The sequence below is a fragment of the Pagrus pagrus genome, assembly GCF_965226575.1.
Source record: "Pagrus pagrus genome assembly, chromosome: 5".
In the NCBI taxonomy this organism is placed as follows: domain Eukaryota; kingdom Metazoa; phylum Chordata; class Actinopteri; order Spariformes; family Sparidae; genus Pagrus; species Pagrus pagrus.
Genome location: NC_140189.1, coordinates 7,597,628 through 7,617,243, shown reverse-complemented (window position 1 = coordinate 7,617,243; position 19,616 = coordinate 7,597,628). Strand labels below are relative to the sequence as shown.

Below are 19,616 nucleotides of genomic sequence, written 5' to 3'. Positions count from 1 at the left end.
TTCTGGCCAAAATAATAGCGATTTAACATTATCTAACTAAAACCTACTCAATCACTTAACCTCCCATTTTATTAAGAAACAAAAGTTAAGAAAAATTATTTTATTGCATCAAAGACATCTTGTGGCGATTCATAATAAATCAAGAAATCAACAGAGGACAGTACGTTATGAAGCTAGACGGCTCTAACAAGACACTTCACCATCAATCAAACCTGAATGTTTTTTATTGCGATGTGAGATAAAATCTTATATTGTCCAATCCAGTGCTAATGCCACCTAATTCTTTTTTTTTTTTTTTTTCGCTGTGAAAAAGATTATTGGTGATACTTCAGGTGCTCGGCAGATCTAACTAGAAGTGTTAGGGAAGTGGGCTAAGCATTTATAATAGTGTTAACCTCGATCTTAATGAATGAATGATTTGCTGTACCAATCACTCTAAGAATGACGATTAGCATCCTGTCACCATGAAAGAAGCTGGTTCTGTGACTGGACACGCTGGAAGTTGTGGCCATGATTCCATGGCCATATCACACTGTTGGCAGGTTTACTGTAGTCAGTTGGTTGGCTGGCTGGTTGTTGCCAGTATGTGGAAAACAAGGTGAAGATGGCAGATTTCTACAGGAGCTTGCTAGCATTAGCAACACTAATGCTATGATACTTCAACTGTTATTAATAACACCTTTTAATTTGTCTTTTAAGCTTTTTGAGGCTACAGTTACCATGGTTACAGCTGTTCGTTGTGTACAGTTACCATGGTTAGAGCTGTCGTGTCCATGCGACTCTCTGTTGATCTTGCACACCTTTTTTTAATTTATTTTTTTAATTTATTCATATGCACAATGAAAAAAAACAAGAATTATATTTAATAATACAAAGGCAAATAATTGTGCAGGAGAGGAAAAGAAGCCCAAAGGGCTTATATGAAATCCTCCCCCTCAATATAAAATCACTAAAACAAATTAACCAATAGAAAAAGAAAGAGAAAAAAAGCAAAAAAGGGAAAAAGACAAAGAAAAGACACCTAGCATTAGCATTAGCACAGCTGTCTGCTCTTTCTACTGTAGATTGATTCACTAAAACAAATGGTAATACATTTATGTGATGTTTAACGTGATAATGTCTTTAGTGAAGATGTGGATTAACATTTAGATGTTTGACTGTTGACATCTGAACTGAATCAATTCTTCTGATAGCAACATGAAAAATAACGTAACATCCACAGCACTTGATACAGTTATGTTAGCTCACAGCGTGCTGCCTGCATGTGTTCGTAGGTTTTGTTTTCACCTCAGGAACTTTCTCCGGGTGCTGGGAAGCTTTGGAGCAGCTCAGTGTGTTTCCACCTCAGGGACCAGGGTCTCAGTTCAGTTCCTGAGACATTATTTTACACCTCAGACAGTCTCTTTGGAGGGGCAGCACTTTGTAATATTCACCAGCTCTACAACTTCCAAGACGCTTTACATCCTTTTAAAGAGGAACTTTGGGGATCTGATCTGGTCTTGTGGGGCTGAACAGTTGTAATACTACCAGTATTATAGTTCAGCCACTGATCTTAAAAAAAATGCAGCCGCAAAACTTAGTTTGTTTTTTGTTTATTGTGTTTTGACACATTAACATTGAGTTACAGGAGAAAGCAGATGGAGAGACGATGAAGTTGGTGTTTTCGTTTGTGTGTAGTCTGAGCAAAAGTGACATTTTTCATACATTAGTGGACTAAATTGCGTAAACTTTGTGGGTCTTTAGACTGCAGTTTTAGTTCCTTGTAAAGTAGTTTGGAAAACTAAACATATTTATTCATAATCCTTGTTTTTCTAACTCTGATCAGTCTGAGCTCACCACAACCCATTCGACCAATCAGCAGCCTCTCTCTCCATCACAACTTTCCCCTGTAAATCTGTCCGGGAGAATTCCTAATCGTGCGTTTCTGAGGAAGCGTATCCATCACAATGTGTCCAAACTGTTAACAGCCTCTCTCAGCGACGCAGCACTTCTTCTTCTTCGCTCTGTGAATATGATTTGGTCGGAGTTCAGCTCCGTCTGGCAGCTGCAGCGTGGAGTTTGGCCGAGGACGTGCAGACTCAGGGAGGGTTGGAAGTTTTCTTTGGGTGTTTGTAGCTCCGGGGCGTCGGTGTCCGCTAACGAGTGCTGTGTATTCAAGACTTCACAACTCATCAAGGTCGGTGCTGACGGTGGAGTGAAAGTTAATTGTGCCTGTAGTCGAGCCTCAGCAGGCCGAGCGCTGCCAAACACCCTCCACCCCCTCCTCTCTGCTGCAGACTCTGATACTGGGCTGTTCTGGTCCTCCACGATGGAAACCAGACTTCCTGCTCAGGACTGCAGGCCTGATAAAGACCACCGCTGACCTTCAGACTTTCAAAAGCACTTATCACACTTATTTTTCTCTCAGCATCAAGAAACATAAGGGGGCGACGACGAGTCTGCTGAAGAACTTTGTTTCATTTGTCTTGTATCACGCAACCACAGGTTTTACATTTCAGTCTCCAGCATCGATCCTCGATCTTTAACACGTTCCTGAACAGAAATACTTCACTGTTTTCAACTAATGTTATCGTCATGACAGGAGGAAGTTTGTCCTGAAATGACTAAAGACTCTTCTGTCCTGGTTCCAGACATCCGGATCGCCGCCCACGTGGTTTTTTCAGTGATTCAAACAAGTCTGCTGTTGTGATCTTTGACGGCTGTTCCCACAATCAGAAAACAACCAATCAGAGCTTTGCCCGCTTCAATATCATCAAGATCTCTCTTTGATCGAAGACCTCTTCTACCTTCAGTCATCACCTGATGTCTGCAGTCTCCTGTGCACCTGTTTCCAGTGTTTCCATTAGTTTACCCAAAAAGTAAAGACCCGTTTGTATTCTAAAGACATTAATTGAACATTGTGCTTTGATATACTTTGATGATATATTTCACGAAGATGCTTTACCTCTGCCGTCTTTCACATTGAAGTAAAACATCGAAAAAAGAAGTATATTTGGAGTTTTTAAAATCTCGACTGAAACCAGGACGGTGAGAAGCAGTTTCGTTGTCCACAAACATAAAAAAAAATCATCAAATGTCTCCATACAGCTCGTCTGCTGTAATCACAGTCTCCAGAAGCTCTGAGATCACAAACTGATCTGAGTAGACGTTATTTACACCCTTTATTAAGCTGACTGGACGAGCTGTATGGAGATATCTGATGTTTTAAATCAAGTCTCCAGCTACTTCAGTTGTTTAGCAGAATGCTGCAACTCTGTTTTACTGTGACGCTCCAGAAATGTTTTGTGGTCTACGAGACTTCACCTGACTTGATATCAGCATGGAGGGAGGAGATGAAGACTGAGTTTCTCATGTTTAAATCCACTGTTCCTCAGTTGAATTATTCCCGTCAGTCAGCAGTGTGTCCTCGTCTCTTTCACTGACTCACTGTTAGAGGTGTGCATCTTCATGCAATTCGATTCAATTATACGATGCATTTTATCCTCAATTTTCTATATAACCACACATGGCTTTTTCATCAATCAACACAAACAGTCAGATAAATATGAACTCTTTATTTAGAAAGCTGCTTTAAAATTGAGATGTAAACAAATGTCATGTTTTGTTACATTAGGTTGTAAAGAAAAATATAATTATAGGCACTAGCACAACAGCTTTCTCTGTTAGCTGCCACTCCTTCACTACATCAGACAGAAGCTCAGCCAGATGAAAACCAGTGTGGCTTTTGAAAACGGCTCTGGTTTGCAGCACATGTGACACAATGTCCCAGTCGTCATTAAGGTAATGTGCCATTACCGTTAGATAGGACTTGGTCGCCACAGAAGTCCATGAATCGCATGTGACTGCTACTCGGCAAGCTTCCCTCATTGAATTCATCACCTGGGCTTTTGTTTCTCTGTACAACGCTAGCACAACCGTGTCTGCAATTGTTTGCCGAGATGGGATCTTGTACCGCGGTTCCAGGGTCTTAACCAGCTGGTGAAACCTTGCGTTCTTGACCACGCTATAAGGCCTTAAGTCCTTCGCTATGAAAGCTCCTACACACAGGGCTCCTCTGGGCTCTCTCGGACTTGGATGGCAACTTTCTCACTGACTCGTCGATCTTTGGCTGGGCTGGGTCAGTAGTTTTCTTTCCGTTGTGATCAGATGCTAACATTAGCTCAGCGTGGCATCGGCTAATGTGGTTCCTCATATTAGTGGTGTTACCGAAGTATTTGATTTTAGCGTGGCAAGTTTTACAAATAGCATGGGTCTTGTCCAGTTGAAGTCGCATCACAGGAACTTCTTAAAATCCGAAATGTTACCAGATATCCGCTTTTAAGTTGTGTGGATTTTTTAGCGTGCATCGGCTACCGCTACTGCTTTCCTCCACCATGTTAGATGTTGGGTTTACTATGCTCGCGCGCGTCCGTCCTTCACCCACAATGCAACTTGAACTTTACAACATTATTGTCCAGCAGAAACGGGAAACACAACAACAATCGCCCATGTTTTATTTTGAATTTAAAAATCGATTATGTGACGTTACTGCATTGATTCAGAATCGTCCCATTAAGCATCTCGATGCATCTTTGAATCGATTATTTTCTGCACCCCTACTCACTGTTGACCAGCTGGATTTATTCCAGGTTGAACTGGATCTTGAACTCCATTCAGATGGGATTAACATACTCCACTGTTATTTAATTTTTTGCTGCCATCTTTCAGGAGTTTAAGTTTGAAGAATTTTTCAAACGATAGAATACTTATTTCTCTCCAATGTTCAGGTTGAGATTGTGGATGATCTTCAGGTTTTGTCTGTTAAACACTATGTTGTGTTTAAACTTTGAGATTAAAGATGTTAAAGACTGTTTAACAGTAACAACGTTGATACTGTGGACAACATCATTTCATTAAATCCCTGCTTCAACATCCTGCTGCTCCTCGTGGATACAGATGAAGGCATGGTAATTAATTACATACATTGAGCAGATAAATTCTAAAGTTTAAGGAACACAATCTGTCTCTAAACGTCAGGATTTACAGACAGATTCCTGACTGTCATCATCTAAACCCTCCTGAATCATGTCCTCCTCACAAACCTTCACGTCACCTCAGACGTATCTCTCTACTGATGTCTTTACCGTCTGTGGAGGTCTCACTCACTGACTGAAGGATTGTTGCTTTGGCTCCAAGCTGCTCTGACTGATTCACATCAGCTCGACCCTGAATGTCAGTCAGAGCTTCAAGATCCTCCGCCAATGGTTTCATCATTAACTGTAATCTCTGGAAGTCTTCAGGTTCTTGACAGAGAATATTTTCATAACCCACCAACAGAAACCACCTCCAGAGCCCGTCTTCTGCAGCTTTACTGGATTTTAGAGACTTTTCCTGGACCACATCTATCACAGCTGCAGTTACTGTAAAGATTAATTTTTAACTTTTATTCTGAAACAGCCTTGTTTCAGCTCATGATGGAACATTTTCATATTCAAATACTCATGTCACTTAACTTTTCTGCGAGGTTCGTTCCTACGAGTGTTTCAAGTTTTTAAGATTGATCAAACTCTCCAGACTAAATCACTCTTTTCGAGGTGAGCTATCATTTTCATCAAGAGCATTATGAGCACCTCTAACACTACATTGGTGTGAAAATGTCAAACTTCATAAATGCAGCGCTTCTTCTGGAACAAAGAAAAATGATGATCCCCCTGATTCAACCGACTCTTTGTTACCTGCCATGCGCGACACTATTTTGTTCCGTCGTCAACACGGCTTCACATCCCACCTGATGTTGTTGACCTGCTCAGATCGTGTTTATTCCATCATTTCTTGATGTTTGTGCTTCTTCTGTGGTTGAGTAGCTACATACTTTAATCGTTTCAATATTTATCTGTCTGAAGTGTGTTTGTTGTTAATATTGCTGACTTTGTGGTTTTATTTTGGAAATCGACCGGTTGCACTATGCAGTTCTGCTGACTGACTTCCTGTCTGGCTCGATCCGTTCTGTGCAGATTGACGCAACAGACTCGGCTTGTATTCTCTGTGGAGCCGTCTGTGGGAAGCTGCTGAAACCTGCCATGGTGCAGCCGGTTGAAACATGAGCATTGTCTAGAACAGCCACGATCAGCATCAACGACCGTATCGCGGCCGCGACAGGCCTATGGGATCCTTTCTTATCAGTGGTGTCACGATATTGATTCTGAATGGAAAAGGGCTCTCAGTTTGGATCATAGAAACCAGAAGCAGGATCAGTGATTCTCAGCCCTGCCTACTTGCGTGCCTCTAAAAATTGACACAGCTAGCTTAGCGTTAGCCTGCAGTGTCACGTCCAGACTCTTCTCTCTGACATTGTTGGAGATGTCAGTTTATTTTATTTTTCAGAGATGCTTTATTGATTTGTTTGTGAAGAGGGTTCACTCTGGACAGACTTGAGAAACTGAACTTTGTAACAAACTGAATTTCTATCTTCTGTTGTTTATTGTTGAGTCACTGACAGCTGCTGTTTGTTGTTGAACTCTGGGATCTTTACTTTTGGAGAAAATATTACTTGTCAAAAAGACACCAGGATAAAGTCAAGCTGGTTTTTAAAAAGACATTGTCAGGACATAAAACCAAGATCTATTGATCTTTACTAATCCAGCTGTCAGCTCTGAAAAAAATGCTCAAATCAAAATCTAATCTTGACGCTTGTATTTCTTATTTAAAAAGCCTTTATTTTATAGACATGAATAATCATCTTTTTGTGACCTTGTCTGAACCTAAACATTACCTAAAAAGTCCTCTAGGATTTACTGAACCTGGACGAAACTTTGTTTGTTTCTGTCCTCCACTTGTTCCCTTCATCTAGGAATGGACCAAAATCTGTTTGGACCGACACCGACACACACTGAAACGTTAACTGAAATTTGATCACTTTCAGTGGTTACTCTTCAAAAGTAACACTAGTACAGTAATACAGTAATACACAAAAACTGCTCTGAGACTTCAAAGATGCTTCCCATCATTTTACTGCTTCAACCTTAATCCAACAAAACATTTTGACCTTGAATGTAATAACACAACAGAACGTGAGACAGCGTTCAAGCCAAATGTAATCTTTATTAGACTGTTTCTGTACAAAAAGCACTGGATCACAGGAAAAAAAATAAACCAAAAACCCAAAAACATGCATCTATTTACAGCATGGCCAGAGACAGGAAAGAAAAGCCGGGGCATCGCCCCCGTTTGTATTCTAAAGACATTAATTAAACATTGTGCTTTGATATACTTTGATGATATATTTCATATTTCACAAAGATGCAGTACCTCTGCCCTCTTTCACATTGAAGTAAAACATCGAAAAAAGAAGTATATTTGCAGTTTTTAAAACCTCGACTGAAACCAGGACGGTGAGAAGCAAAACTTTCTACAACTGTGACCAAAAAAACAAAAAATCAGCAAGCTGTTGAAAGACGGACGAGGGAGTTCATGTCGAACTGAAACGAGGTGCGACCGCTCGTTTGATTAGTGTGGCTGAAAAAAATGGCTTCTCCTAAAGACGGCGGACACATGTTCAACAAAACATAAACACAACAGCGTCATGCAGCGACTGAAGGTTTCTGTTGCATAAAGTTTAATCCGTCCAAACTTCACATTCCTGCCCTCAACTTCGATTTTAAATTTAGAGATCCAGGTGATTCTTCAGGAGTTAAAGGGATGTTTGTTAGTTTTCTTTAAGCACAAACTTTTTCTACAACAGTCCTCTAATGTCAACTGTAAAGAAAATAATGGAGATGTGTTGCTCTGTTTCTTTTGAATTCAACATCTGTGTCTCAAATATATCAGAGTTGTAATTAGACAGTAAGTATGACTCTGGACCGGGTTGCACCAACTGATCTTTAGAAAGGACTTTACCTTGGTTGCACCAACTAAACAATAGCTGTAAGTTGTCATTTTAACAGTGTGTGTAGGGATGTGTGTGTGTAGGTTAGAGTCTGTCACAGAATAAAGCCTGCAGCTTTTATAGTCCAAATTAAACGCCCTTGTTTTTTTTTTACAACTGCTGAAAGTGAACGTAAATGATTTCTAATTTGCTGAGACATTATGGAGGCTCAAAGGAAAAGAAAAGGCAATTTCAAGGACATATAAAATACTATAATACCAGACTCCCTTTAAAAATCTGCGTATTTAATGAGTGTTTGAGTTAAGGGTAACTTTATAAACTTTGAAACGCTGTCTTCAACAAATTCTGAATTATTTGTGTCCTCTTGTCAATTCAGCAAATGTTTTACCTTAAGTTTTCCTTTCTTTGTGCAAAAAACTATTGCGTCGGCTCTCTGTGACCTGAAAAATGATGTGCCTCGTTAACAGCAGGTGAGTGCGCCACACTGCTTGAAGTGAAACCCCTGTTGGTGCAACCAGCTGTCTTATTAGATCGTTTTCATGTAATTAGATTTATAAACACATTTAAATAAAACCAGTGTCTGAGGTGCTGTATAATAATTATGTGCTGGAGAAGTAATAATTAAAAAATGACGTGTGTGTCTTTAGTAAACGAGGCGCTTCTGTCCTGGATCGCGTTGTAGAAACTTCTTTTACATTACGACTAAATCAGGGAGTTAAACAGGCGTCGCTATTTAAAAGGCTAATTGCTAACCTAGCCGTTTCAGTTTTAGTTCAGTGCTGAAAATGCAAACGTTCTCTTCTCTTGGGGGACCTGAGGGACAAACATCCGGTGCAAAACAACAAATTCTGCCAGTTCGACTGGAGAAGAGCTCGTCAAACGAAACAAAGTAGCGCCGGTGTGGAAGAAGACGAGCTGGCGTGACAGAACAGGAACACAGTTGCATAAGTAAATGATCCAGATTGTGTGTGACGACGAGAACAGCACCATCTACAACGACACCAACATTGATGGAAGTTTCCTTGAGATCAGTGACCCAAAAACTTAATGTTCGGAGTGGTTTTAAAATCTGCTTCCTGTTTTTAAAATCGTACGATCATTCTCACCAAAAAACACAAAGACGAGGGTCGGGTCTAATATTAAAGATGGATAAAATATTGTCTACCAAGAGACACGCTCGGTCCAAAAGGAAGAGTGGAGGAATATTATGACGTTATAAGCTTCTGAAATATAAAAAATTTCACATGACAAGGATTCTGCCAGAAAAAACATATCGGTGCATATCATTCTAGCTTTCATCTTTTCTTTTTTTTGTTTTTTTTTTACTTTTAGCTTTTTTCTTTTTTGCTAAGATGCATTGCTCTTATTAAGTGCCCCAACAAAAAAAATAGTGCATTAAGAAATAACCATGATTATACATTTCACAATAATACACAAAGGACGAGAAGAACCAGGGGAAACACAAATGATGCTGTTTACAAAAAGTTAAATATCGTATCGGAAAAGCAGTTTTATACAAAAGTGATGAAAGCGTTTTTTTACGTCCTGCTTTCAAAAACAGGATGTGACCACGTCATGACGGTTTGTTTTTACAAAAAGGGTTAATTCCTCTCACTTGTTCACTCTTTTTACAATATCTAAAAGGTATTAAGACATCAAATGTGTTTACATATATATTTGAGACTATCATTCAGGCCTAAATCACAAAAGGAACTCCCCAAAAACATACTTTATAAATACATAGAAAATAAGCACAATCAGAAGAAGAACAAGGAGAAAAGTCTGGTACCTAAATGTGATTAAAACAGCTGCAAGCTTTTTCTGGTTAAAATCTACCACTCGACACACCTGCAAACAGAACTAGAACAGAACTATTGTACTGCAGTTAAAAAATGAGACAAAAACAAACAAAATAACAGAAAATTAACCTAAAAAAACAAAACAAAACAAGAAAATAAACTTGGGCTGCCTCGACTGTATTGAGACAAATGTTAGTGTAACATCTGCTCATCGCAGGACGTTTGTTCGTTCTGTCTTCAGCTTAAAAAATTACTGCATTTTCCTCCTTTTTAGAATATGAGACACAAACATTAAAAGCTATGGTACACAAAGGAAAATGCTCGTGATATCGATCAGGACTCTCGTCCTCTGCATCCAATCAGGAAACCGTCTGACGGTTTTTCCAGATTTGATCAAATGTTTGATTTTTACCTGGTTTCTGGACTCGGTCCGACTCAGGTTCTGTGTCCACCGAGAGCTTCTGATCCAGCAACAAACCGATCAGAGGTTTAATTTAACTTAGGCTGCATAATGTAGCTGACTGTTAAATCTGGTTCAATACTGTTTTAAATAAAGTTGTTTCAAACAGACGTCCAGCTTTAAAGGAACGCTGCTGTTTACTCCATTTACTACAAAAAAACACGTGTTTATTACCGGTGAGCGTTTTCCAACAATCAGGAGATTTAATCAGCAGAGATTTAAGTTATTCCCTCGTTGTGTCGTTATTTATTTTTTCATTAACGATATCAAAATAACTGTCAGCTTCCTCCATTGATTTCCACTCATTCTGTAACATATGAGCAGTGATTATCACACTCTTGAAACAAACTTATAGTGTGTAAACATTAACAATGAGGTTTTTATCTTTACATGATCATATCTTGTATTTTTAGATTGTTGATTTATTAAGTTTACTCGTGTTTGCAAACACGTGTACCTCAGTATATATTATATAAATGGAGTTCTGCATCAGACTATAAAGAGTGATTTTTAAAAAGTATGTGCCGTGTTAACGGCAATAAGTAATTGGTGCTTTTTGAGGTTTATAGTGATGATGTTGCAGCAGCAAGTGGAGCTTGTAAAAATAGTTGCATATCCAATGAGATTGAACGTTTCTCTGTGATGTCACTGTGGTGGTTTGAAGCTCCCGGTGGACACGCCTACTTCCTGTCTCACAGTGGTTCAAACTGATCTGAGACCTGTTCAGCCTCCACAGACTTCTGAAGTCAAACTGTTTCATAACTCAGCACGACGATACACAACATGTAGGACTGTAGACACCTGACCCCCCTACACACACCTGTCCACAGTCACATTGCTGACCTCTGACCTCTCTGAGGTCTCCAGGTGGAGCCGCTGCAGACGTCTCAGAAGACTGGTTCAGACGTCTGCGGTGGCTTCAGAAGTCTCTCAGTGAAGACTGTAAATTAATCGATGAAGAGTCAAACGTTTTCTACTGGGGCAGTGAAGGATTGTGGGTCAGTTGGGGTCTCTTGGGGATGATGGGAAGGATTCTTCGCTGCCGTTGTTGTTGTGGCGTTTCAGGTGGGCGGGGCCATCAGCTGGGGGGTTCAGGGGGTCTGTCTTATCAGGCCGAGGGTCCTCCTCACATGGGCGGGACGATGAGACCTGCCATAGCTGAGAGACAATCAGACACGTTCACATCAATTCAACTGAAACCAACTCAAATATTTGTTAAATGTCACTGACTATAACAAGAAGAAGAAGAAGAATTAATTAATCTCTCTGCTGAATGTGACACTTCATCAGTCTGTACAGGTAATCAGTCTTATCAAGTCATTTTATTCATCCTGAAAGTTTTGTTTTCTTCTAACAAGTGGAAGATAACGAGCTTCAGTGTTTCAGTCACCTTAAAGTATTTTCGCTGTTGACAACGTTCACGTTTATTTTCCTCGTGTTTGTCCACCATCAGTTAACAGACTGTTTTGGGAAGTTACTTTATTCTTTTGTTATTACTGACCTAACACTAAAAATGTTGCGTCTGCCAAGGGAAACAGAAGTATCTGCTGCTGTACGATCAGACTACAGAGCATCTTCTTTCTGTCTTTTAGCTGAGGGATGACAGAAACTCTATTATACAGTTTTTTGTTGCATTATGACAAATTAATCTTGAATCTCGTTGTTGTAAATGATTTGAATTTCTCCTCATGACTCCCAGCGTTACTATGGAAACCTGACTGTCGTTTAGGTTTATATTTAGCTTTTAAGAGCCGACTTCATGTTCAGAACTACCTTAACTAACAGACGGATTTTGTTTTCTACCGTCAAACATCAGGATATAAATCTACTGATCTGTCTTAACCTCGCGGTCGACCCACTGTTTCATGAGAATCGTGAAAAATGTAAATTTATAAAAATTTAACCTGAAATATAAACATGATTTTTAACTTGTCCACTGAAAATGAGACTATTTACTGCACTCAAGTTTACATCATTCGTTTTAATTTTGACTCCTCTCTGCAAAATAACATCGCTGTCCAAACATTAGTGTATTTTCCTCACCTTCCTTCACTGTTGAGGAACAGTAACCTGAAGTTACATTATTGTCTCAATAAGTTTTGTTAAGGTTTATATTTACTCTTCAGAGCTGCTCCACATTCAAAACTACATTCAAAAACTGCCAAATTTAGTTTACTGTCTTCAAACTTTAACTATCATAAAAATAGGATCAAGGACTCACTGAACGCTGCTAATTCACTGTTTGTTTTAATTTGGTTTTCTTCTTTTATGTGAAACTCTTCATGTTGCCGTCTGCCAGGACTTGATTGTAAAAGAGATTTTAAATCTCAATGGGAATATTTGTAAAAATTAGTATATGTATCTTTAGCTACTGATCTATATTAAGTCTGAATCTCAAAGTTAACATCATGAAAAATGAAAATATATCACAAATTAAGAAACATTTAACGACCTATTTAATTTTTATTAGAAACATGTTGAAATGAAAATGGTTATTTTTTACTTGAGGAGGCCAAATTAAATGATGATGTAGATATTTTATCGGCGTCTCTGTACTTACTTTAATTACTTATTGGACGATGACTGTACTCACAACAAAAAACATCTGTTTCACTAACTTGTATTTTCAAATCCTTAAAGAAAGTGTCACATTTGTCTTTTTACCTGTTAACAACAGCTTTCTCCAGGATATCATGAAACAACTCACCAGATTCAAGAATTGTTAAAACTTATTTGTGTTTTGTGTGATTTCATACCAACTCACCTGAATCCTCCCAGTTCTTGTCGTGGATTTTCTTGAGAATATTCAGAAACTAGTTGAAAAATGTCCAGATGACATCATCTAGTAAACAACAAACCAGCCATTATATGCTGGAACCTGAACCAACCACAAAAATGACATTAAACTCTAAACTTAAAGTATTTGAGTACAGCTGTAGGATTTTACGAGGTCCGATCAGTTTAAAATCATTTTTTACCCAGTTTTATTTATTTATTTTTTTCAGGAAAATCCTCGACATGAACTGGGAAAAGTTCTGGGTGAGTTGTGATGAAATGACCCGCTTGTGTCTGAAACAGGATGAATTCTCAGTAAAATGACTTGATGAGACGAATCTGAACTCTTTAAATTCGGTGCCAGAAGTTATGGATCAACTTTGACCTTAGAGTGTTAAACTGCAGGTCTTCACATGTTACAGAGACATTATCAGCATCACAGTGGGCGTCTGTCTGCGTCCAGGTGGGACATGGACAGGTGGACAGGGGTGCTGACAGGCGTGGGAGGGGGGGTGGGATGCTCACCCTGAAGGTTGCTGCCATTGGTGGTGGTGCAGGTGGGGGGCGGGGAGGTCTGTGGCCGCACGACAGGGGCGAAGGCGCTCTTCTGTTTGACTGCAGAAACCATATGGACAGGAGAGAATGAATCAGGGAGCCGAGGAAGAGGAGGAGGAGGAGGAGGAGGAGGTAACGAGCAGGCAGACGGACAGAGGAGTGAGTGATCGGATGGAGGTGAATCATGCAGGAGGAGGAGGATGGAGAGGAAGATGAGGAGGTGGGGGTCGGGCCGAGGAGGATCTGGAGGAACAAACAGCTGCACGTCTGGCAAAGTTGATCCATAACTTGAAGACTTTTAATTTGAAAAACCAACCTGAGAGTGGCAGCGTCTTCATCCACACACACTGTACAGGTGTGTGTGTGTGTGTGTGTGTGTGTGTGTGTGTGTGTGTACAGGTGTGTCATGACAACTTTAATCCTCTAAACACATCACTTTGACTTCCTCATGTGTCTGTTGTGGTGATAAAACAACTGATTCTGATTAAAGGAACAGTGCAACATTTTCTAAAATCCTCTTCAGTGTTCAGTACAGAGTCGGGATGTGTTAGCTTAGCTTAGCATAATGACTGGAAGCAAAGGGAAACAGTTAGCCTGCCTCTATCCAAACTCGGCTACAGCTCACCGGACATATTAAGTAACTGAGAAGAAACATTTACAGACAATATTCTGTTAGTCTACTAATAGTCTGTTTTTTAGACACAGATGATGACAACAGGAGGGTTAACGCTGAGTTAAATATTCAGGTATATTTGTTAACAAAACAATTTAGTGTCTGTTTTTTACTAATTGATGAAGAGCAAACATGATAATCTCTTGAGTGTGCTGTCTTTAGATTTCTCATTTTATTGAAATGTTATAATAAATTTGTTGTCGTGAAAATTACATGATTACAGATCGTTTGTAGAAATGAAGGTTAAAGGTGCAATATGTAAGAATTAGCCAACTATCGAATTTAACTGCTAACTGCTGCTAACTGTACCTCCTGTTAGCTAGTTAGCACAGCTAGCTGGGCAGCTAGCGGGTGTATTAGCTGACTCTTTACTTTCAGACTAACCTTGAGGTACAAGGTGGCTTGGAGCTAGCTGGTTAGCATGCTAACTTCAGTAGATAACTCACACACAGACGTCTATCACTGATATTTCTACACTTTCTGTCGATAACTTTAGTTCATGTTTTTAATGTTTTAAACAAAAATTCTTAAACATTGCACCTTTAACACCTGCATATCCATGACAACTTCTGAAATGATTGAAAGTTCCAGAAAAGCTACTGAAACATAATAAAATATTTAGATTTTTCATTTTCTCCAACTCAGTTAAACATTGAGATAAATCTCAGGTCAGGATCTATTTAGTAGCCAGAGTTTTTAATCACATCACATGATCTTCATCAGTTCGCCCAGTTGTCATCGGTGATGTTACTAAGTACATTTACTCAGGTACTGAGCATAATGGAGGCAATATGTAAGAATTTCAGTTGAAACAGTCCTGTGCTGGAAGTGTAAGCACTAATGCTCCCAGTCCAAACTGCTAGCTGCATGGCTAACTGAGCTAACTAGCTAAGGGTAGCTACAGTTAGCAGTTACTCTGGTGATGTGCTGCCCCCTATTTGTTTGGTGTATGAATTTGACAGGTGGGTAATTCTTACATACTGCAAACAATTACGAGTACAGTTTTGAGGTACTTGTACTTGAGTGTTTCCATTTTAGCTATTAAAATGGGAAGTTACTAGTTACTTTACAGATTACATGCTGACCACAGCCAGAGTTGCAGATTTTATTTTAATGGCAATCATATTTTTTTCTTGCTGATTTCACATGTAAGTAAGTGTATTATTTACTTGTACTTTTGATACTCAATTACATTTAGTATCAGATACTTTAAATATCACAAGTTGTCATGGAAGCAAAAATGCTTCATTTTAAATGTTTTTCTGAGCATTTCTTCAGATTTTTTGTCATCGGAAAATAAGTTTGAAACTTAAAACAAATCTATATAAATTCTATTAATATTATTTAAAAGTACAAACTGTTGTATTGACACTTAAACTAATTAAGAACATGTTCATCAGTGAGATTTACAGGTGCTGTAGATGTATTTCTAAATGTAGAACTGGACAGAGACAGGCAAGCTGTTTCCCCCTGCTTCCAGTCTCTATGCTAAACTAAGCTAAGCTAAGCTAAGCGGTCCTGAGGCTGTACTGATCACGCTGATATCTGAACATGTCGCTGTCACACAGAAACAGAAGAGGAGGCTCTCAGAGGAAGTTGAACTGCTCCTTTAAGAGCTGCACAGACTTTATGGACCACAGTGAGTCTGTAAATGATTCAAGGACAGCGTTTGAAAATGGAAAACTGTAAAATGAAACAGGGGGAATGTAAATGTGATTTATCGCTTTGTGCCAACAACTATCAGTCTGTCCTGGATCGCTGCTTCTTCCTCCTCATGTTTCCTCTTTTTGGCTCCTTCTTGTTGTTTTCAGCTCATATTAATGGATTCGGCCCAAAGCGTGAATGCATGAATGCATGAAGGATGCAGTGAGGATGTTAGTGGGGTTAGTTGAGGAGGAGGAGGAGGAGGAGGAAGGGGAGGGGAGGGCTGAGGATGGACAGGGGGACAGTCAGAGGAGGGAGGAGGTGAACAATGCGTGGCGGTGTTTAGTCGACACACACACACACACACACACACACACTCGGAGCCTCGGCGGAGGGAAACTGTAGCTCAGCCAGGCGAGATGTGAGCCCACCTTTTGTTTGGTCGCCAGGGACGACAACATCACCTGGCACGGAGACGCAGTTTGAGCTCGATACCTTCTAAACGAGTCTCGCTGAGACTCGCTGAGCTCTTTGATACAGAAGCCAAAACAATGGAGCGCTCCCCGCGGGCGAGTTTCGACTTTACCGGTCTCCAAAACACACCTGCGCCTTCCAAGCAGCAGCAGCAGCTCCGACTCCAGGCGAGTTAATCAGAGCCGAGCGCAAAGTTTCAGAGGAACAACGGAGCCGACTGCAAACTACCGAAGCGTCCGCTCAGCTCCTGCAGCTTCACTTTATCCACTATCATTATTCTGAGACTGTTCATCTCCTGCACCAGTCCTGCAACACCAACAAACAACTCTACACCCATAAAAACATAGAGCAAGTACTTCATTTCTACTTTTATCTCGTGTTTCACATCAATATAACACCAACAGCCAGGATTAACATTTCTGATAGTGTTCTCATTATTCTGTGAAACCAACAAATCTATATCCAGCAGATATCAGTCAGTTTATTGGCCTTAAAATCTCCTCTCCTGTCTCACAGGGAGGGCTGAGTATGAAACCTCAACACGTCTCAGTTCCAGCTGATTCACACTCATGTTTACTTCACATACGACCACAAAGATTTACACAATCAGACAGAGTAACATTCTTCCCTTTTTCACAGAGTGCTGCAGGAATGAGTCCTAAAAACCAGAAATAAGTGAGAATTTTTCCACTTCCTATTCCCTCATCTTGAAATCAATGTTTTTGTTTTAAATGTGCTTTCAGTAAGTGCGTGAAATAAGGTTATTCATCACCCCACAGTTTGATTATAAAGCTCTTCCGTGTGTTAAAAACGGTTAGCAGTTGCTAAGAAGTGTCTAAATGAGACTACAGAATTTATAGAAAACCTGTATAGTAATCGTGTAGTAAGACGCTTAGTGGTGGTGACATCACAAAGTGGTGTTCAGAGTTGGCTACAAACATACGTCATCCTGCAGCTCTGTGACATCAGATTGTCGTTCTCAAAAACATGTTCACATAATCTAAAAGCACAAAAGCTCAAATCCCAAATTTCAAAAAAGTCAGTTGTCTATGGAGATGTTTGGCTCTGATCTAACCCACAGAATCATTTCTGAAAATACACTTCAACACTTCTCAGCCCTGTGGCTGAGAGGGAGAGATGTGGACCACGAGACGTGTTAACAATCAATTAATCAACAACACATTTTTCCTTTCATCTCTCTTTAGTATCACAATTAAAAACCTTTCACTGACATCACAACTCTTTCACTGCTCACACTGACACCTAAAACCCTTTCAGTGCTTCTGACACTTCAGCTTCTTTCAGTGTGAACACATCAGATGAAACGTCGGCTAAATGAAGTGATTAACCTTCAACTGACACATCGACTTTATGATCTTAAACTGACTCTGACTCTCAACTTCAAACCTTTTAAACTGGCACTTCAGTTCCTGCCATCAAACGACTGATTCATGATTCAAACAGTTTATCTTGTTTCAGAAGCCATCTTATCTTTTTGTTCTTCAAAATAATAAACAAAGTGTTTCAGATTGCACAAAAATCCTTTACATGTGATCCTCCTGCTGACTGCCTCTCTGATGGATGAGGTTTGGGGGGTTTTATAAATTAAATAGTTACTCACTTGCGTAAGCAGAGTTGGTGGAGCCGTTGAGGAAGCTGGGGGATCCAGGTACGCCCAGGTTGGTCATCCCCGCTCCGTATCCGTTCATGGTGGACGTGATGGTGTTGTAGTTGGACTGCTGAGGCGTGGAGCTCGGCACGTAGCCGCGAGGAGACACGCTGTTCGAGTTACGGGAGTAACCTGGGAGGAGGAAACACGATGAGATCAGTTCTTCTTCATGAGTTTATAAACCTGCTGAAGCTGGAATAAAACCAGACTGAGGATACATGAAGGAACAGAGACGGTGTCACACTTTGTTTCCCCAAAAACACCTTTAAACATTTAAATACATACGAGGTGTCAGTGAGAGTTCATCCTGCTAGAAGATCTGTTACTTTACTTGAATATTTCTACTTTAATCCTCCACACAAACCTGACGGCTGCAGTCACTGGTTGTGTGTATGAACTATAGAATAAAGAATAAAAAGAAAATATATTTACATGTAATACATACATGAAGTATGTGAACTGCTCACTGTCACAACACCACACAAAACACTTCAATATTATTTTAAGAGGATTTTTCTGGAACATGACACTTAAATGTAATTTCTTCAAACTGAAATTAAATAATTTAAAATGTTTACATTTTGAATTTAATGAATAATTTGAAATGTTTAGGTTTATTTATTTTTATTTTTGAGTTACACTGCTTTATTTGAATTCATCCAGAGTTTGTTTCAGGTTATTCTTTTGTGTTTTAATGCTTTTAATCAATTGTAATAAATTTAATTCTTTTTATTCCTGTTTATCTGTACGTTTATCACCTCGTTCTTCAGATGTAAACATAGAAACACAACAGTGCTGGTCTCAAACAGACCTGACGAGTTTCGCCAAACGCAACACGCTTCAAAAAAAACTAAAGAAGAAAAATGAGCAGATCCAGACAGGAGACGAGGATAATAAGACATGATCTGGACTCCTGATCCGAGCTGATACAGTCCTCAGGTTCAGGTTCTGGTTCTGGTTCGAACTCTTTAGCCTAAATAAGAGGAAGTGAAGTCTCTGAATCTCCTCGCTGTGACCTCAGCAGTGACATCATCACGCCTGTTACCTGCAGCTCTCCTCCTCACAGGAGAAGTCTGCCCTTCATCTCTCACCTCAGCTCCCCTCCCCCACCTCCTCCCCCCCGCGCTCCCGTTGATTGACCCTCATCTAAGATGCATTGAATACCAATGTTCCCTGCAGCACTCAGCCGACCTTTGACCCCCTCATGAGGCTGCTGAGTTCCCACCGACCTCGGGCCGAGCTCGCCGAGCGGAGCCAACAGTGTGCCAAGTAGCACATTACAGCTCCACCCCCCCTCCACCCTCCACCCTCATCCACTTTCCCCCCACTTCCTGGTTCGGGCCAACGCAATTCCCAGCAGGAGCGGCTGATGGAGCGCTGCCCGGGGACGAGGGCGAGGAGAGGCGGCGATGGGAAACACATGTGGAGGAGAGGAGAGGAGCTGCAGCACGTCACAGCTCAAACTAAATGTCACGATTGTTCTTTAATGAAAACAGAAAGTCTTCAACAATCACACTCAGTACTCTGTCCTATTTGTTCTGCTGCGTTGTGTCCACAGCAGCGTGGGAAGAAGATCACTTCCTCCGACCTCACGCTGAAATAAAAACATGTGTCGGCTGCAGACGAGCAGGAGGGGTTCGCTCTGATTAACTGACAGAAAACCGTCAAACACTGAAGGTTTGTTCAGTCTGGAACTGAGACAG

The 19,616-nt window shown here is 40.2% G+C and overlaps 1 protein-coding gene across 4 annotated transcripts in view; it reads right to left on the bottom strand.

Moving 5' to 3' along the window:
- Window positions 1–7,060: 7,060 nt before the first annotated feature.
- Window positions 7,061–19,616, bottom strand: part of LOC311256980 (transcription factor COE3) — a 155,874-nt gene continuing 143,318 nt past the window's right edge. For 3 of the 4 annotated variants that reach the window (XM_084352401.1, XM_084352400.1, XM_084352403.1), the window contains exons 15-17: window positions 17,866–18,045; window positions 13,424–13,513; window positions 7,061–11,281 (exon numbers count right to left, since the gene is read on the bottom strand). In XM_084352401.1, the coding sequence (XP_084208527.1) occupies window positions 11,250–11,281; window positions 13,424–13,513; window positions 17,866–18,045 (302 nt within the window). In that variant the 3' untranslated portion in view covers window positions 7,061–11,249. The remainder of the gene's footprint in view (window positions 11,282–13,423; window positions 13,514–17,865; window positions 18,046–19,616) is intronic. The other variant, XM_084352402.1, reaches the window with a different exon arrangement.